At 42.0% G+C, this 21,330-nt stretch overlaps 1 protein-coding gene across 3 annotated transcripts in view; it reads right to left on the reverse strand.

Annotated features, from left to right (window-relative positions):
- TTC27 (tetratricopeptide repeat domain 27) overlaps positions 1 to 17,189 on the reverse strand; it is a 265,931-nt gene extending 248,742 nt beyond the window's left edge. Inside the window, exons 1-3 of one of the 3 annotated variants that reach the window (XM_072140844.1) lie at positions 17,170 to 17,189; positions 14,779 to 14,956; positions 1 to 172 (exon numbers count right to left, since the gene is read on the reverse strand). In XM_072140844.1, the coding sequence (XP_071996945.1) occupies positions 1 to 172; positions 14,779 to 14,863 (257 nt within the window). In that variant the 5' untranslated portion in view covers positions 14,864 to 14,956; positions 17,170 to 17,189. Of the gene's footprint in view, positions 173 to 14,778; positions 14,957 to 16,633; positions 16,654 to 16,820; positions 16,961 to 17,169 lie in introns of those variants that run through there. The other 2 variants (XM_072140842.1, XM_072140843.1) reach the window with 2 other exon arrangements.
- Between the last annotated feature and the right edge of the window lie 4,141 nt (positions 17,190 to 21,330).

Here is a 21,330-nt window from a genome sequence, read left to right on the forward strand (position 1 = left end):
CTGTCATTGTTCAACTCTGCTGGTGCATCCAAGAAGGAAGCAATCTGTCTTTGTAGATACAAGTCAAGTTTTTCTTCTGGTTCTGGAGCCCCAAAGATTTCTTGTACCAATGGACTTAGGACAACGCCCTCATAGTTAGAGTCAAACAGCAAATGCAGCAGGCCTATGATTTCTGTGAAAAAAAAAGACCGTCAATATATTCCTAGTCCGTGACAAAAAGAATGTGAAGGAATCTCAATCATTCAGATCCCATTCTAGAACAAAAGTATCAAAAAGTTACAAGAAAAAATAAAATAAAATATATATTTGTGATACTGTTTAGCACAAAACATGAAAGAAATTTCAATTCCCTAGTGGTGTTTACAAAATAAAGATCATGTTTAACCCCCTTTACTATTTTATTGCTGTTTTAGCTCCTATTACTCAGTGATGGTCAGTGTAAAATCCCTGCTGAAAATTTGGTGAGATTATCAGGGTACAAGGTTTATATACACTTTAATTTACCTTCTAGTACTAGTATCTGACACATAGCAAAAGAGATGAGACAGATCAGAGATGATGAGATCCATAAGATGCATATTATACAAAATGGCATTCTTAGCTCTGCTACATCTCTGCTCTGTAACATCTCTCAAACAAAATTGGTGTCAAAGGTTTGTGCTATGTTTGTGCTGGTTTGTGCAGCAGAAATTTTCGTTTGTGCCGCTATCGTTTTTAAGATATTAATTAAAGTTTCCAGAGGTCATCAGAGGTCAACCAGCCCCCCCACATTGCCCAAACCAAACCGGTGCCGAAGAATTCTGCTACGTTTGTGCTGCTCAAATTTTTGTTTGTGCTGCTTTTGTTTTGAATAAATGAACAAAAAATGAAAGTTCAAAAGTTCAAGCAGCCCCCCCCCACATTAGCCGAATCAAACAAAACTGGTGTTAAACGTTAGTGCTACGTTTGTGCTAGTTTGTGCAGCAAAAATTTTCGTTTGTGCCACTATCATTTTTACGGTATGTTAAGGTGTTTAGATAGGTTAAAGGTGTTTAGGATGAACTGGTAAAAAACAAACTTAGTGACACTTCCCTGGATTGATCACCAGGGGGAGCTAGCAAACATATTGTACTTTGGAAGAAATGAACTCTGATGACCTCTGGAAAAAAGTATGAATATATTAAAAATGATAGCAGCACAAACTAAAATTTTTGCTGCACAAACCAGCACAAACGTAGCACTAACATTTGACACCAGTTTTGTTCGATTTGGTTAATGTGGGGGGGGGGGCTGCTTGAACTTTTGAACTTTAATTTTTTGTTCATAAATTCAAAACAAAAGCAGCACAAACAAAAATTTGAGCAGCACAAACCAGCACAAACCAGCACAAACGTAGCAGAATTGTTAGGCACCAGTTTTGTTTGGTTTGGACAATGTGGGGGGGCTGGTTGACCTCTGATGACCTCTGGAAACTCTCATTAATATCTTAAAAACGATAGCGGCACAAACGAAAAAATTTTCTGCACAAACGTAGCACAAACGTTTGACACCAATTTTGTTTGATTTGAACAAGGTGGGGGGGCCAACTTCACTCAGGTCTCTGTAACAACACTCCATCAGATCTGATGTTCCTCCCTCCCCCGGATAAAGAACTTCCTGTAGCTTGTAGCTCTCCTAAGGCTGTGATGTGTTGTTTGCTGGCAGGAAGTCAGTGTGTGTGAGCTTGTCCTGGAAAGCCGGGGTAGGGGCTACAGGCAGAGAGCAGAAAACAGCTCAGCTCTGCAGCACCAGACAAGAGGTCTGCAGATCCTAAAGTCATAAGATCCAGGGTCGGATCTGAGAAAATGCTGCATTTTTGTTAATGACAATGAATTAGAAAATGTGTTATTTTGTTATCCTGAGTATATTTAAGAAACATCTACCACCAGAATGAAGGATTGTACACCAATCACCCTTACATACTGGTGTGTGCCCCCACGGGGTTTGCTGCATATTGCAGCAAACACCTGTCGCCAACAACCAGGATCAATGCTAGCAACAATTGCGGGTGTTAACCTCTTGATTGACGCCAGCAGAATTTCAAAGACAGTGGTGCATGGGTGCTTCCATCTTAGTTGAGCTCACGGGAAGCGGTGATTGGTTTCCATGACAGCCTTGGGTCTTTGTAAGACCCAAGGCTGTATGGTTTCTGCATATTCATTACAACGTGCCCTAATTTTTTTAAAGCATTTTTAAAAAGTTAAAAAATAAAAATTCACATTTCCCTAGAACTGATATAAAACGAAATAAACATAAAAAAAAAAATCAAACAATTTAGGTATTGCCGCGTCCCAAAATACCCAATCAAAATATAAAAACGGTTATTGCCCGCAGTGAACTACATAACGGAAGTGAAGCCTGGGAACAGGCCACCAGCTTGAGGCCTGTGCAACGTATGGACATTGTGACTTTGTTTTTGGTGCAAGGTATTAGGATAGGCGCACTGGGATAGTAAGGTATCCTGCTGCATAATCTTTTACGTTTCGGAGTGCTGCTGGATGTTTGCAACATAAATGTACAGTTTGGATCTTAAACCTGCTTTCTGAAAAAGCTGTGACATTACCAATCCCACCGTCTGAGCGGAATTCCGTACAGTAACCATAGGTTATACAGCTGAAAAAGGCACATGTCCATCAAGTTCAACCAAAGAAGAGAAGGAAGTGAAGGGATTGGGTGAGGAAGGGATTTAGGGGAAACATTTCTATATAACATAATTGTCAATGTTATTTATGTGTAAAAAGGCATCTAGATTCTTCTTGAAGCTCTCTGCTGTCCCTACTGTGACCAGCGCCTGAGGACTGAGGACAGATTGACAGTTCTCATAGTAAAAAAAAAAAAAGCCTTGTTGCCTCTGGTGATTAAACCTTGTTTTCTCCAGATGGAGAGGGTGCCCCCTTGTCTTTTTATTTAATCTTTAAACTTTCCACCATATTTTATCTATGGACCATTCATATATTTATATAAATTAATCATGTCCCCTCATAGATCTCTCTTTTCCAGTCTAAATAAATCTAGTTGTTTTAATATTTCCTCATAAATGAGACCCTCCCCCCTATAATACCCCTTTATTTTATGTGGCTCTTCGTTGTACCCTTTCTAGCTTCAGGGCATCCTTTTTATGGACTGGTGCCCAGAACTGGACAGCATATTCCAAGTGAGGCCGGACCAATGCCTTGTACAGTGGTAATATTAAATCACTATCCCGAGAGTTCATAGCACTTTTGATACATGACAAGATCATTGTTTTAATTTTTTTTAAAAGGTTTTAAAACACAATAAAAACCTATAAAAATTTGGTACCACTGTGTTCGCACCGAACCAAACAATAAAAGTAAATGTATAATTTGGAGTGCACAGTGAAAGCCGTAAAAAATGAGCCCAAAAGAAAGTGACACAAATGCATCATTAATAAATAATGTCACTGAGAAGTAAAATTTGTTACACAAAAAATAAACCCTTACATGGCCGTGTACACAAAAAACAAAAAAGGTATAGAAAAGGTGCAATGTGAAGGGGGTAAAAATTTAAAAAAAATTAGCCAAAGGTGCTCCATAGTTCTTAACTGAGCCCCGGGCCCCTCAAGCTCATTTCCATAATTTGTAAAGCCTTTTTCTTAATAAAAACAATGGCATAAGAAGTTAAAAGAAGACCAGATCCTGCCAGAGGGGGCACATACCAGTATGTCAGTGTGCTGGATTTACAATCCTTCATTCTGGTGGTAGATGTCCTTTAGGATTTTATACTGTACACTGCGGGCTAGTAATCTTATATTACTGGCCGTCCCCGGGTTATGTACAAGATAGGTTCTTTAGGTTTGTTCTTAAGTTAAATTTGTATATAAGTCTGAACAGGAATATTTTATAATTGTCACTCCAGACAAAAAGAAATTGCCCCATTGACAATTGGATTTTCAAAATTTTGTGCTGTCATGGGTACAATGATTATCAATAAGACTTCATTACAGACACCTTATATCTGATCATTGCAACCTTGGACTAAAGTAAAGCATCCAGAGAGCTTCACTAGAGGGTAGAGAGGTCCTTCTGTAACTAGGGGGTCATCGGTAAGTCAGGTGTCCTTAAGCCGAGGACCACCTGTACTTTATAGAAAATACACCAAAGGTTGTCAGTACAGAAAGTCCCAAACTTACAGATTTATAGAAGACTCCTAGTTACAAACTAACCTCTCTGCCCAGTGTGACCTCTGATGATGTTCTCTGGATGCTGGTCAATTACTGAACATTAGTTCAGGCACAAGATTCTTCAAAGGTGACTACAAGGAAGCTTTAATTGTTAATCCTTGTGGCCATGACAAATCCTATTGTCACAGGATCAAAAAAAAATACTTTGTCTGTAGTTACACTTACAAAATATAGCAGTTTCTGCTATACAGAAACTGTACAAACTTACAATACTTATGTAAAAAAAACCAATTCCCCAGTGTCCTAGACTGTGGAGTTGGTGACCATTTTGGTAGAGTTGTAATCATGAAAAAGATGGACCAACTCCAATTGCACAGATATAATAAATTGTAAATATTATGAAATTATCCTTGAAATTTTTGTTCCATTCCTTATCTAAGGATTTATGCCAGAGGAGAACAACATTTATTGGTCCAAGGGCAACAATGTCATATCAATTTTAAGGGGGCACACCAGTAACCAGCAACCTAAATACACCAACCTCCTGCACAACTGAATGCTTCCATCAGTTATGTAAGTTCCACCACTACAGATCAGAGGAAAAAGGCACAGGGAAGCAATACTTGCACTCGTCTTAGAACTGCTAGAGTGACCAGGAAAACAAGACTGCGTAGTCGGAAGAAGAAGTCAGAGGATTTGAAGTTGAAAGTTTGGCTTACCGACTCTACAGCTCTGATCTTGTCAAGGTCTGAACGGTGACTTATTGTTGGGGCGGACATTTGATGCAGAACCTTCATTGTGTTTTTGAAAGGAAGTAGTAATTTGTCTTCCAGTTGTAGAGCTTAAGTTAAAAATAAAAATACTTTTGTGGGCAGGAGGAACAGCCCAAAGACTGTATAATCTCGATTTCAAGGTAGAGGAGGTGCAGCTGCACAAAAAAGGTTTATACATAGTAAGTCCATAAGAAAGGACCTTCCTTAACACTAAAATAATAAGTTACCATACTGTGTTACAGTATGATAAGAATATTACGGTAATCAGTTTGGACTGGACAGCTCCATTGGCTCCTAAGGGAAGACTTTATAACAAAAATCTGTTCCCTAGGGTCAGTAAAGAAAATCTAACATTATGACAAACTCAAGGGCCCTGGAATAATGTGTAAGCATAATTTACATCCACCTGCCTGCCTGCCTGCTGCTGGAGTAGAGCACTCTGAAAAATAGCGCTATAAAAAGAAATGTCTCGGAGCAATTTAAGATGATGATATACAACAGTTTTATCTGGAGCAAGAGTGGCTAAGGATCACTAATTTTACTATGTCTATTTAGTATTGCATGGTGCAGGGACATTAATACCATGAAAATATTATAATTTTAGATACAGCTAATTCCTAAATTCCAAAAATTACTAATACAAAATTGGTTATCCACAATCACAGAAGGAAGTTTTTATCTAGGCAATGAAAGAATTGGAAGAATTGGATCAGGCAGAATCACAGGACATGTACAGACTATGTGACCAAGCTAAAGACAGGGGAACAGCTGAACTGGTATAAATATCATAGTATCTAGTAATAGTAATATTACCACAGTCATGACACGTGGAACTATGAATAAGTGCCCCTGGTTTATAATGCTTCATTATGATGGTAGATTACCTTTAAGAATCTAGCAGCAGAAATCACAGTTTCCCAACACAGGCATTAAGGTACTCAATGGATTTATAAATCAGACGTCTGAAGACTACTTTAGCATGTTTATTTTCAAATGCACAAAAAAAAAAATTATACATGAAATATACATTTTCATATGTATATTAACACCTTAAGGACACAGCCTAAAATGGCCTTCAGGACACAAGCCTATTTTTCATACCTGACGTATCATTTTGTTTGATAATAACTTCAGAACACATTAACTTATCTGTGTTATTTTGAGATTGTTTTTTCTTGACACACTGTGCTTTATGTTCGTGGTAAATGTTAGTTGATATGATTCAGGTTTTTTATTAAAAAAGGGGAAATGTAGCAAAAAAATTAGCAATTTTTCTCATTCTAATTTTTTTCAGACAGACAATCTTACCATCCAAATTACCGTATATACTCGAGTATAAGCCAACCCGAGTATAGGCCGAGACCCCTAATTTTACCACCAAAACTGGGAAAACCTATTGACTCGAGTATAAGCCGAGGGTGGGAAATGGATTGGTCACAGACACCCCCCCCCCCAGTATATAGCCAGCCTGCCCCCAGTAGTATACAGCCATCCCAGCCTGCCACCAGTAGTATACAGCCACCCCCCCTGCCCCCAGTAGTATACAGCACTGCCCAGCCTGCCCCCAGTAGTATACAGCACTGCCCAGCCTGCCCCCAGTAGTATACAGCACTGCCCAGCTTGCCCCCAGTAGTATACAGCACTGCCCAGCTTGCCCCCAGTAGTATACAGCACTGCCCAGCTTGCCCCCAGTAGTATACAGCACTGCCCAGCTTGCCCCCAGTAGTATACAGCACTGCCCAGCTTGCCCCCAGTAGTATACAGCACTGCCCAGCTTGCCCCCAGTAGTATACAGCACTGCCCAGCTTGCCCCCAGTAGTATACAGCACTGCCCAGCTTGCCCCCAGTAGTATACAGCACTGCCCAGCTTGCCCCCAGTAGTATACAGCACTGCCCAGCTTGCCCCCAGTAGTATACAGCACTGCCCAGCTTGCCCCCAGTAGTATACAGCACTGCCCAGCTTGCCCCCAGTAGTATACAGCACTGCCCAGATTGCCCCCAGTAGTATACAGCACTGCCCAGCTTGCCCCCAGTAGTATACAGCACTGCCCAGCTTGCCCCCAGATGGGAAATGTTGTCCTGGCACAATTCTGCTGGCGTGACTAGTATGGGATGTGCTCGCACCCTCTTCACCCTCTGGGAACAGTAATTGCTTTATTACTTGTTCTTGGTATGCCAAGTATGTTACTTGTTGGCGGGTCTTGCGGTAAATGATAAAACAATTATACAATGCAGTTTGCACTAAATGCACTGCAACCTTTTTGTACCAACTGCGGAACTTGCGGATCGCATTATATGGCTGTAGTATTTGATCGGCTAGATCAACCCCTCCCATGTGTTGGCTGTACTCCTGTATGCAGACTGGCTTGAGGACTGTGGTATTGGTTCCTCTAACAGAGACAGGGGTGCTGTAATCTGCATGGATAGATGTGAGGACAAACACATCTCTGGTCCTTATATTTTGTCAGCATGATGTTACTCGGACACAAGGACTTGCTTTCACCCCATCTCAATTTAAGGTCCACCAGATTTTTTGGGAGGCCTCTTTGATTCCTCCTTATTGTTCCGCAGGCCACTGTTCCTTTTTCAAGGAGGCACTGAAAGAGAGGGACACTTGTATAGAAATCAGGGGGGAATAAAATCAGGGGGGAATAAAAGATCCCATACAATTTTACCGCTTGTGGTTAGGACAGGGGGGCACTCAGGTGGACAGATCTGGGAGTCCTTTCCCTCATAGATACGGAATTTGTAGGTGTATCCGCTTTCACTTTCACAGAGCTTGTAAATTTTGATTCCGTATCTAGCTCTTTTGCTTGGCAGATATTGCCGAAATTTAAGCCTACCTCTAAAAAGTACAAGTGACTCGTCGATGGCTACATTTTTTTGTGGGGTGTAAACTTCCATAAATTTCTCTTTAAAATGAGTCACTACTGGCCTAATTTTGTACAATCGGTCTTGGGCATGGTCACCAGCAGCAGGACACTGACTATTATCGCTGTAATGCAGAAATTTTAACAGCGCCTCAAAATGTGGTCTTGTCATTACAGCCCTGTACATTGGTGTGTGGTATAAAACGTCACTGGACCAATATGACCGGATGCTAGGCTTTTTAACAAGTCCCATATTAAGAAAGAGCCCCCAGAATTTTTTTAATTCTGTGGCATTAGTTGGGTGCCAACTCTGGCTTCTAGCATAATAAGATGTGGGGTGACCGGCCAGAAACTGTTCTGCATACAGATTTGTCTGTGTAACCATTAGGTCTACAAATTCCTCTGTAAAAAAAAAAAAAAAAAAAAATCAAGTTCCTTGTACCCATCTGTATTAATATTTATTCCTGGGTTGGAACTGAATGCTGGAATTTGGGGAGAAAACATATTTGGGGGCTCCCAACCTGGGTCACTTGACTGCTCTTCACTCTGCCTACTGCGCCTTTGTGAGGTTTCATCACTGTCACTAGAGGAGGACATTAGAAAGTGTTCTTCATCACTTGCAGTGTCTGTATCTGAACACATGAAGGCATAGGCCTCATCCGCAGAATACACCCGTTTAGCCATGCTAGAAACTATATTTTTTTGTATTTTTTGTTTTTTAGTATTTTTTTAATAGTTTTTTTTATTTTATGGTAAAACAAAAAACTAACTGAAACGTTAGCGCAGGAAGGGATACAAACGCTGAAGATCTGTGTAGGTGTAAGTATATGTAATAATGTACCCCTACAGTACTAAACTGATACTATATCTATAAAACTAGAAACTATATTTTTTTTGTATTTTTTTAGTTTTTTTATTTTTTTTTAAATTTTATGATAAAACAAGAAACAGTAACTGAAATGTCAGCACAGGAAGGGATACAAACGCTGAAGGTCTGTGTAGGTGTAAGTATATGTAATAACGCACGCTTTTATATACTGCTTTTGTGTATACAGTATATATCCCTAACATCTAGCTCTGATCACTAACCCTAATCGCTGACCCTAATCACTATAGATATTCAGCAGCCCTAACCACTATTCCTAATCACTATCCCTGATCACTAGCCCTGATCACTAACCCTAATCACTGACCCTAATCACTATAGATATTCTGCAGCCCTAACCACTAGCCCTGATCACTAGCCCTGATCACTAGCCCTGATCACTAGCCCTGATCACTAGCCCTGATCACTAGCCCTGACCACTAGCCCTGACCACTAGCCCTGACCACTAGCCCTAATCACACGAAAAAAAAATGACAGCTCCGGCTGTCACACTGAATAAAGATGAAGAACAGGGGTGTGGAGGGGGTCGGATTGGGTTTTGGGGGGTATTTGTTTATGAGGGGGAACTTTCCACACACTGAGGGGACAGAGCTTCGGTTCGCGGCTCTGATCCTGTCACTTCTGTCACGAAATATGACAGAATCAGCTGGGAACCAGCTCTCCCCTCCCTCTTTAACAGTGATTGGTCAGGCTGGATCCCCTGACCAATCACAGTGATCGTCGGGCAGGGACGGCTGTAATAGGTCCCTGGCCCGATGTCCGTGACGATCCGCTGTCGTTGACAGCTGTCGTCACGGACTTGTCACCATGTGTTTACACATGGTGACAGTTTCAATGTATGACGATATAGATCGTCTTTTTGCGCGAAGTACTCGCGAAAAAAGACGATCTATATCGTCTAGCGTCGCTAACGTGTTAATATCAATGTTTCCATCACTTAGAATTTCCTACTCAATTTTCTACTCAACTCAAGATTTTTTGCCTCTTTTCTATTTGTTAGAATTGGAGATTGGAGATATTTCATCACCTCTCCACTGATGTGCAGGTCTTTAAACATGAATACAATTAGATCAAGGATTTTGCATCTCTTTTGAATATGCAAGATACAAGCCAATTAAAAGGTAAAGTACTAATAGGTCAGTACAAGGAAGCACGCTCCACTGACTATATATATTAAGCTCAACTTCTGGCCAAGGTTGGGCCATGTTTATCTTATTTGATTCCAAATCTAATGTTCTTATAAAATAACTAGAGGTGACTTAAGGACTCTTCTGTGCTGTCACAATACAGTATTTGTCTGCTTGCACAGCACAAGCTTCAAAGCCTCAAATGTTCAGTCATGCATTTTTTCTATCCAAAAAAAAAAAAAGACCAGCAAAAACATTGTCAGTTCTATCATGTCTCATGTTGTCTGAACTTCTCAAGCAGCAAATGGCTCCTTAAAACAAGTAAATTGGAAGAAAGCAAGAAGAAATTAACACACTTCTGTGAAAATACCAGAAGATGCGATTGTTTATCAGTGTAATGAATGGATTTAACTTGATATAATGACGGCTTAAAGCTACTGATAAGGAAAGCTAAACAACAATATGAAAAGGTTATTGCTGTAGAAAAGGCAAGTGTAGAACTGAAAGGGTAGGAACATTAAGCCTTTATTAGCAATTTACATCAGATGCACTACAGCAGTGGTGCACAACCTTTATTGGTCCGAGAGACGCATACTCCTCAACTTTAAGGGGCTACATTAGTAACCATCACTACAGATGCCCAAACAACCACAACACAGCACAAAATACCATTCCAGATATTATAAATCACAGGACATAAATACCACCAATAAAACCAAATACTGCATACAGACAATAACTATCAAACTAATATTACCGGAGACGGGATAGTGGCCTGGCTATGGAGGTGATAGGACGGACACAGCACTACCTCCTACTACAACCTGGACTGTCTTTAAATATACCAAATGTTTCTAGAAAAAATAGTCAGCTCACCACCATGTGAATACATGTTGTCCACTATGAAGTGCAAGGAGAGGAGGATCCCTGTTTGCTTCAGTTTGCAGTCAGGAAGTTAGATCGCTTTCTACGGATGTACATCTCTAGTTTTTATCTAAATAAAGTAAAGTTTTTATATTTTACTGACAATTGAAGTGATGGAAATTCCTTTTGCTTCCCGTCTCCATGTAAACCTGCAGGAACCAGAAAATTCAAATTCAGCATATGGGACCTTAAACGCAAGAACACCTTCAACTCTTTGTTATTTCACCCGAGGCATCAGCTACTTCCTTTCCAGTTTGATGGCCGAAATCACAGCCAAGCGTGATTCCAACATGGACAACTAATAACATTGGAAACCTCAAAAGCACTAGCTCCTGCTACAACCTGTAATTCCACCTGAGGCATCAACCACTATCCTTCCAGCTTGATAGCCGCCACCACCATAGCCAAGTGTGATTCCAACATGGCGGCTCCATGTGCTACCTCAACTCGCCAGTAGTGTGCCTCTACTGATTCCAACACTGATGCCACCTGCATCCCTCGCTCACACACCGAAGGTCAGTGCTGAGGTCCACCGACAGCCGGGACCTGCAGAGTAGGTTCTAGCGAAATGGGACCTTAGTTGGATGGCGGGCACATAGAGAGTCAGCCCCAGTCATACCTCTTATGCTTCACGCAGTCACAAATGGGGTTGGTAAGACCTTTGTTCCTCCTGTCGGGTCCCAGAGAGAAGCAGCGGAGGGACATCATAGGACACTATATACCCCCCAAAAGCACCTCTTCCTTACCACTGGTGGAGTAAACCTCTCAGCTGACTGTTTCGGACACTGCATGCCCTCGTACAAGATTCTCTGCTGCCTCAGGTGCACACAGCATGACATTCAAAATGAGGCCTACAGTGCATCGTCCTGCAGCTGATCTCCTAGGTCAGTGATGGCGAACCTTTTAGAGACCAAGTGCCCAAACTCCAAACCAAAGTCCATGTAATCATCTCGAAGTGCCAACACGTCTATTTAGCCAAAAATCACACCATACCACTCTATATGGGACATATAATACTGCTACATGATGACCATTACCAGTACAACACTACCCCCATCCGGTGAGGATCACAACCCCCATCCGGTGAGGATCACAACCCCCATCCGGTGAGGATCACAACCCCCATCCGGTGAGGATCACTACCCCCATCCGGTGAGGATCACTACCCCCATCCGGTGAGGATCACTACCCCCATCCGGTGAGGATCACTACCCCCATCCGGTGAGGATCACTACCCCCATCCGGTGAGGATCACTACCCCCATCCGGTGAGGATCACTACCCCCATCCGGTGAGGATCACTACCCCCATCCGGTGAGGATCACTACCCCCATCCGGTGAGGATCACTACCCCCATCCGGTGAGGAACACTACTCCCATCCAGTGAGGAACACTACCTCCATCCAGTGAGGAACACTACCTCCATCCAGTGAGGAACACTACCTCCATCCAGTGAGGAACACTACCCCCATCCAGGGGCAATATGAAGGATTTTTTAATTCGTCAGGGGGTGTGTAGGGTAATGTGCGTGTTGTAGGGTGGAGGGTGGGTGCACTGAACAGCAAATCTACATGGAACCAGGCAGGTGAATTTACCATCAAATCACCACATATGACACTTGTCTGTGGCCACACACACACATACATATATACATATATATATATATATATATATATACACTTCCCTTGGTCCAGAGCTCTGGGCACCTGTGCCATGATGTCAGTGAGGGCAGTGTAGTGCACCCCAGGGTCACTGGCAGCATAGCACAGAGACCAGAGATCTGGACCAGGGGCAGTATATCTGTGGCCACAGACATGTGTCATACAGGGCAGTTTGGGACACTAAACGATAAGCACCTATAGTTGTTTAGTGTCCCAAAGCTGCCTGACTGCTGCCTGTGTAACACACACAGCAGCTCCAGCCTCCTGCTGCACTTCTCTACTCACTGGGCACCGGCTGCTGCGTGCTCCGGGCAGTTCTCTCTCACTCTCCTTGTGTTCCCGGGCTGAAGGGGCAGGAGGAGGGAGTGGAGGGGCGGGCACTGACCTGCTACTGTGTCTCTAGGCAGCACTGTTGAGCACAGAGCAGGTCTAATGCAGCCCACAGTAAGAGAGATCGCTGGAGTGATCGGCAATCAGCATCTTTTCCTGCCTGGCCAGTTCTACAGAGACGGCAGTGGAGATGGTGTGCGTGCCCTCTCTGGCACACATGCCATAGGTACACCACCACTGTCCTAGGTGATTCTGCCTTGGATGTAACCCCTATATCATCAGACAACTGCCCGATGTGTATAAAATGCTGTGAAATTTCTGTTTCATGCATAACATCATGTCTGACGAAGAGAACTAGTATTCTCAAAAGCTCACCACCAAATATATTCAGTTAGCCTCAAAATGGTATTGCCAGTTTTCTTCACCCTTCTTCTGCTCTATAAGGCTAACACAGTACAAATTACTAACCACTGATATTAGAAATTTCTTAGTCTGGATGCTACTGGATCTTGACCTCTGGTGTCATAACTCTTACTACTACTACTACTACTACTACTAGGTCACATGTCAATAAGGGGTTAATACAGGATGGCTTGGAAGCACTTTGTTTTCAACAAGTTTTCGTAAGTCGGAAATTGCACTTTTTCGTCATTTTGCAACATAAACAATTTTATAAAAAGTGATCAAAAGGCTGTACAGTCCTCAAAATGGTAGACTCGAAAACATCATCTCATCTCTCAAAAAAATTACACCACACACCACATCAACGTACACTACAGTATGAAAAAGTTATAAGCACCAGAACATGGCAAAATATTTTTTTTTTCTGTACAGGAGGTTTTAACTTTTATAAATGTATGAAAACTTTATAAAACCTATATAAATTTACCATCCTCGTGATCCGACCCAATGAATTTAGGACACGTATCATTTGGGGAGCACAGTGAAAGCTGTAAAAATCATGCCCACAACAAAATAACACAAGTGTGTTTTTTCACCAATTTCACGGCTTTTGGATTTTTTTTTGCCACTTCTCAGTAGAATTTATGGAATATTAAATACCATCACTATGAAGTGCAGAAAAGGAGCCCTCACAGAGCTCTTTACATGAAAAAATAAAGTAGTTATAGATTTTTGTGGGTGGAGAAAAGTGGAAACGCAAAAACAAAAAAGGGCCTGGTCATTAAAGGGGTATTCTCATCTGGGCACTCACATTCAGTTTCATTAATCTGCCATATGTAAACATTTCTTCAATTAAATGTTATTAAAAAAAATGTTCTTGTGTGAAGATAATTTCTCATAAATGTAGTGATATGGTCCCTTAGAAATGAGATAGCTTTCTCGGTTACGGCCACCTCTGCTGGAGTGAGTGCACAAAGAAACGAAAGGTTATTGTATATAAAATGTCCGGGAGTTACTGCAGGTCCTACAGCCGTCCTGTGGCAATGAACGCTGAATCCTGGTGGTCAGGCAGGACTCTATAGCGCAAGTCTGGCCACCGCTGCCAGAGTGTGACGTGGTCATATCCGTGGAAGCTATCTGGTTTCTAAGGGACAACATCACTACATTTATGAGAAATTATCTTCACACAGGAACATTTTTTTTAATTAACATCCAATTGAAGAAATGTTTACATAAGGCAAATGAATTTAATTAAATGTAAATGCCCAGATGGGAATACCCCTTTAAAGGTTGAGATATTGTGGTTTTGGTGCTTGTATAGATATTATTACAACTTTTGCTTAACCAGAGTCCTCCAACATAGGGGCCATTTTTCACAAGAGTGTTCTGCTATAGCCAATATTTGGCTACGCTAATTGGAACCAAATAGGGCATGCAGAAAGTAGATCAGGTAGGACAACTTCTATATGATTCAACATGTACATTGAAAACTTAAAACGTACAGACTTTAGCTAATCAAGCTCGCAAGCGCAGAGTAAGTTTGTCCAAATACACCGGGCATTAGGCTTTAGACACGTTGATGGAACATAAATTGCCAAGTTTACCATAAACTGTAAATTCCCAATATGTAAGGGCAGTTTCTCTTACCAGCATTTGCCTCTGACTCGTACTGATGAGTTTGCAGGGAGGGTTGAAAGCCCCGGAGAACATCTAATTCCAGAGCGGTCCACATTCAAATGGAGCAGTGCAGAATGACACAGACGAGAATTCAGATGGGGGAGAATAGACAGGTGTTAACTGTATTTTTCACTGATAATTCAGATGCCTGCAATGAAGATACAAATATAAACAGTGCACTATGAGTATATGCATAACATCATTAAATGAAGTTCTTGAATCAGCAGCTCTTATTGTCTGGTTAAAATTTAACAATAGTTATAGACTGGTGGCACAAAAACATCTTTATAAATTAAATTGTTATTAAAACACATAAGATATTAGATTATAAACAGTCTAGTTCAGTGATGGCAAACCTTTTAGAGGCCGAGTGCCCAAACTACAACAAAGACCCGCTTATTTATCGCAAAGTGCCAACACAGAAATTTAATTTGTGATTTATACTCCCTTCTCTGTCACAGTTTTCATTGATACCAGCCCCTGAGGACACCAATAAAGCAGAAAATAGTCCCAGGTAGAGCTGTCACTTTAAAATAGCTCTGTGCACAGCAAGTCCTGGGCTGTCTGGGACTGTAGGAAGATACCTGGAGTCATCTCTGGTGATGGCCTGAGTGCCCACAGAAAGGGCTCTGAGTGCCACCTCTGGCACCAGTGCCATAGGTTAGCCATCGCTGGTCTAGTTGATATAGTATAACTCATGTATCCCTGTATATTTATTACTTTGTATATATGTATATGGTTACACTATATTTATATCATCTACTTTGCCAGTGATGGCGAACCTTTTAGAGACCAAGTGCCCAAACTACAACCAAGACCGACTTATTTATCGCAAAGTGCCAACACAGAAATGTAATTAGTGATTTACACTCCCTGCTCTGTCACAGTTTTCCTTCTTATCGGCACTTTGAGAACACCAATAAAGCAGAAAATTAAAAAAAATGTGGATGATTATTGTAGCTTCCCTCCAGGGTCCCATAAACAGGAAGAATTGTCAGGGCAGGAGCTACATAATGATAATACAGATCTGTCCACACCTTTCCGCCCCCCAGTAGTCCCAGATAGCACTGTCACTTTAAAATAGCTCTGTGCACACAAGTCCTGGCCTGTTTGGGACTGCAGGAAGATACCTGGAGTCCTCTCTGGTGATGGCCTGGGTGCCCACAGAGAGGGCTCTGTGTGCCTCTTCTGGCACCCATGCCATAGGTTAGCCACCACTGTACTATGCTATTATTTGTGTGGGTTACAGTGGTATTAGATCATATGGGATATTTTACCAACAAGGTAATAACGATTGCCCCATAAATTTCTATCATAATGCGTTTTACCATTTGCTACATTTCAATTTTATGGATGAATTAATAAAGATTTGTATTTTATCTATAGATTGAGATTGTTTTTTGGGGGGTCAAGCTTTCAATTACATAAATAATACACACATAAAAGGTACAGCATGTTTGTACTATTAATAACAGAAGACCTTTATGGTGGGTGCACTTTTTTTGGCAGTACCAATGTGGACAATGCTGCAACTGTTAATAAAAAAAAAACATTTTTTTCCATTCGCTGGATGTAGATGATGGTAGTTATCAATAATAACCTCTATATATTACGTCCCCACAATAATACTGTAAATACACCCCTGGTGTGAAAGGATTATGATGTCACAATGTAGAAAAAAAGACATGACGTCACCCAGGGAGCACACAAGGGTCCAGTAGTCAAAGAAACATCAGACGCTGGATGATCAAACTCTATAAAATCACACAAAAATGTTCTACAACTTATCAATTTATAGCAGCACCATCCTATCTGCTGCACCTACATTACCACATGTCCCTGCAGGTAGATCATTACATGGCACATTACAGTAATAAGCGATAAGGTATGAGATGTGTGAGTGCTCCGCACATTACACCCCTGATGCTGCTGAGTATAGGCTGTCAGTCTATCATCCCTAGTCCTCCATGAAGAGCTGTCATGACACGTGACGCTGCCTCTCTCTCTCTCACCTGTACACATGTGCGGCTTCCCTGCATCAGCGCGCTGCCATGACACTGCCGCGGAGCACGCTGGGAGCGGTCATGTGACAGCAGGGGAGTGCGCAGTCGCGGAGCAGTCTCCTGAGAGCAGTGTGTGTGTGTGGCTGTGGATGCTGCGAGTTCGTAGAGCCTGCGGGGAGAATGAGCTGTTGAGGGCGTCTCTGAGTAGAGCCCAAGCTTGTGGTGATACTGCTAAGAGTTGTGTTTGCAGAACCAGCCTTTAGTCCTTAGATTAGATGTGACCGAATCTTCCGTCGTTGCAGACAAAGGACCGGAATATAGTTTCGAAGGGTTTTCTTCTGGTATAATAGTTACTCACTATCAGATTGAGGATTAGCGGGACCGGGATGAGATTTGATATTCCTGCTATTGCCCAGTTTCATGTTGTGCACCCCAGGCAAGGTCAAATGAATGAGGCTAACGTGCAATACCTAGCACAGCCTCTACTCATTGTGTGGCGCTGTGATTGGTGAGGAGTGACCTTTAATAATTATTATTATTTATATAGCGCACACAGATTACGCAGTGCTGCACAGAGCTACCAAATCAGTCCCTGTTCCCCATGGGGCTCACAATCTAATCAACCTACCAGTATGTTTTGTGGGAGGAAACCCATGCAAGCATGGAGAGAACATACAAACTCTTTGCACCTTTCGAATTATGTACCTTTTTAATAGATGGTGATGATCTGTAAATCCTCAGCTAAGATACTCATACATGGCGCAGCCTGGCCAAATGAATTTGTGATCATTTACACAGCTGCAGAAGCACCCTTATTGCTAAAACAGATGACCATGGTTGGTTTATCAATTACAGACTTGCAGGGGGTAGAATTCACAGATCGACCACATTACCAAGGATAATATAGTGAGATATGATGCATCCATGCGTTCCACAATGCACCCACCTGCCCCTGCAAGTGTGAGCCCTATCTTGCTTCTATTGTTCTAGCACATTGCAGTTAAAGGTGGTTTCCCATAAAAGAAAATTCTTGAATCCCAATCCCATTGTGCTGCTTACAGAATAAAGACAATTTTTCACCCTTTACGTTACAATTTTACTCAGTTTTATTGCTGTTTTAGCTCCAATCACTCAGTGATGGTCAGTGTAAGATCCCAGAGTGTGGGCAGGGACTCTCTCTAAGCAGACACACATTATGATCCATCTAGTTCTATGAGCTGACAATGTGGTTAGATTATTAGTGTACAGGTTTATCTACGCTTTTATTTAGCTTCTGAACACTGTACTAGTATCTGATACAAAAAGATGAGATGCCTATTACACACAATGGCACTCCGTCAGTACTGCTTCATATCTGATCTCACACTATGAGACTCCCCTCCTAAGGATAAAGAACTTATCTGCCTGTAGCTTGCAGCTTGCCTCACAATGTTCTGTGTTTGCCGGCACAAAGTAAGTTTCTGGGAACTTGTCCTGGAATGCAAGTGTGGGGGGCTAGAAGCAGCTCAGCTGCAGCATCGGACAGGAAAGCAAGATGTCCTCCCGACCCTAAGTCAGAAGATACAGGATCGTGTCTAGGGTCAAATGTGTACACCAGGACTGATAGAGACAGGTGGAATTATATCTGTGAAATGCTATATTTTTGTTAATAACAGTGAACAGAGAATGTGTTATTTTGTTATCCTCAGTATATTTAAGATTGTGGACAATGTTGTCTTCGTAGAAACACCCCTTTAAAGAGAAAATGTCACCTAACTTTTTAAAAATTGCTGCATAGCTCCACAGTACAAGGGAATATTAAAAAAAATATGTATTTATATATACAAATGACAGAGGAAAAGTCTTCCTCCGGCACACAGCTATAGCATTTTATTCTTCTTTTCTTTCCTAAGCTGACTGGCTTTCATTTCAATAGCAGGACAATCTTATTACATAAAAGTCTATAGCAGGGCTCCCCAAACTGCGGACCGTTTCTCTGCGGCCCCCGGCAGTCGGGCAGGGGCTTCCGTCCGTCCGGACAGGAAGCTCCTGCCCGTCACAGTATAGTGCTCGATGCGGCCGGAAACGGCTGCTCGAGCACTATTATTGCAGGTGAAGCGATGTGACCGGAAAACCACCCCGGCGCACATCGCTCCTTGAACCTGCATTCGCGGCCGAGTGATGACGTCAGCACGCGGCGGCGCACCTTTTCCTGTCCGGCAACCGCAAGAAGAAAGAAGACGCGGGAGCCAGAGGTGAGTATAGGATTTTTAAATTTTTTTTAAGCAGCAGTAAAAACATTGTGCCAGCGGGGGGCCCTAATATATGAAATAATTCATTATGGGAGCATCATATAAAATAACTAATGGTGGGGGCAAATAAAAAAAATAACAACTAATGGTGGGGGGACATACAAAATAACTAATGGTGGGGGTAACTAAAAAAAATAATAACTAATGGTGGGGGGACATATAAAATAACTAATGGTGGAGGACATATAAAATAACTAGTGGTGCGGTGGGGGGCATATAAAATAACTAATGGTGGTGGGGGGAACGTAAAATAACTGATGGTGGAGGGGCAGAATTCTCCACCTTCCAACTTTGGAAGAACTGAAAATCATACATATGAAGATGTTATGTAATGGCCAGAAATAATTTTACTGGGGTGTGGCCTGACTGTGTATGTGAAAGGCCATGTTCTGCTGAGCTCCTGCCGTCCATCCTTGAACCTGTCCTGAGTCTCCTCATCCCTATTTATTTACCCTGTGTTGTCCCTGGGGAGTTGTTATGGCCGGTGGTAGGGCACAGAAGAAATCTGCCAAGCTGCAGGAGAACATTCCTGCACTCTATACCACCTTACATGTCCCCGCTGAGGAGTACTAATGAACCAGAGACACCTGAGGTACTGAAGGAGGAGAGGATAAGATGGGAGCCCAGGACTGGCCTGAGCTGCCAATACTGTCGGGCAGTATAGTGCCTGCCACAAGATCTAGGATGCCGAATACTGCTCGACCTCAGCACCTCACTCAAGTCGTCACTGTAATAGACACACCCACCGACTAACTTCTTAAGACCCTGACATAGTTGCAAAAATGCGCCAAAAAATCAAAAAAGCCGCAAAAAGAAAAAAAGGTCAAAATAAAGATACACATACCCCAATGACTCTGAACATATAGCTAAAGCTACAACGGAGTAGTTTGAATCACAGCATATTCATAAGTAAATATGTCTAGTATTACTTCAAGGGGTTGTCTGAGAGATATAAAAAACTGAGCGTTCTTGTCTCGGGAAAGGGGGTTTTGGACATCCGTAAGCTGTTCTGAGCGCAGCTTTCATCCACCTATAAACAATCAGGGGCACTGGGAGAGACCGAGAAGGTAAGTACCTGTTTATTTTTTTAAGCAGCCCTCCCCTCGGCGACACTGTTTACTTTTTTTTCATCTTTCGACCAATCCCTTTAAAGAAGACCTGTCACTTATAAAAACGGCACTAGGCTAGTGCTACAACAGACACAGCAGTGTTACACTGCGAATGTTATCGGAATCCTCCGATAAGGCTATCAGACATTGCCGCAATGTACACCAGAAACACTGAACCACGCTAGAAGTGGACCCGCATATCAGCCCCCTCATGACCGCCATAAGCGCTCCGGCGTTTCTAGTATACATCACGGCAGTGTCTGGTAGCATTATTTTCCGATAATGCTAGCAGTGTAACTCTGGTGCGTCTGTTTTAGAACTAGGAGCTGCTTCCTTTAAAAGAAAAAACTTTATGGGGCACATTTACTTACCCCCTCCTGCACGATTCCCGATCTGCAATGTCTGCCGGAATGCACATCTGCTGCGATTCAAGAAGATTGTGCACCCGATTCTCTGCTTGTGTAGCATCCCCGATCAGGTCCGCCACAGTTCACCATCTTCCTCCCTGTGTATGTAAGCGCATTGAATGCATCACAAATGTAAAAGCAAATTTGGTAAAAAAAAAAAAATGATCTGTTTTAGAGTTTTTATTAGAAGGTTTATTCTTAGGATGACGTACAATTCTTGGAAATGAAATCTGATGCATGAAGGCCAATGAGATTCTCTTTGTCCCCAGAAAGATTTGGTGCAATGGGACTTGCTACTACAGTTTTCCAGCCAGCCTTAGGAAAATATTTTCTAAATTTACTGCAGTGGGGTGACAGTAAAAATGCCCTTCTACCATAATTAATTTAAGGTTAAACGCTACATGCATTAATTCAAGTAACAGAATGAACAAATTCATAACTTACAATAGATTCTTGATGGTGCCCAATGCATCTGTAAACTGTCTCATTCAATAGATTTTAGTGATTTATTATTCCATGCCGTGTACTGGGAAGCAGGAAAAAAATTCCAAATGTGGAAAAATTGAAAAAAAAAACGCATGTGCGTCACGTTCTTATGGGCTCAGTTTTTATGACTTTCACTCTTCGCTATGAATAACACCTCTACTTTATTCTTTGGTCGGTACGATCGCGGTGATACAATCTAATAACTTAGATGATAACTTAGTGTACG

Source organism: Engystomops pustulosus, chromosome 3 (assembly GCF_040894005.1).
Source record: "Engystomops pustulosus chromosome 3, aEngPut4.maternal, whole genome shotgun sequence".
Lineage (NCBI taxonomy): Eukaryota > Metazoa > Chordata > Amphibia > Anura > Leptodactylidae > Engystomops > Engystomops pustulosus.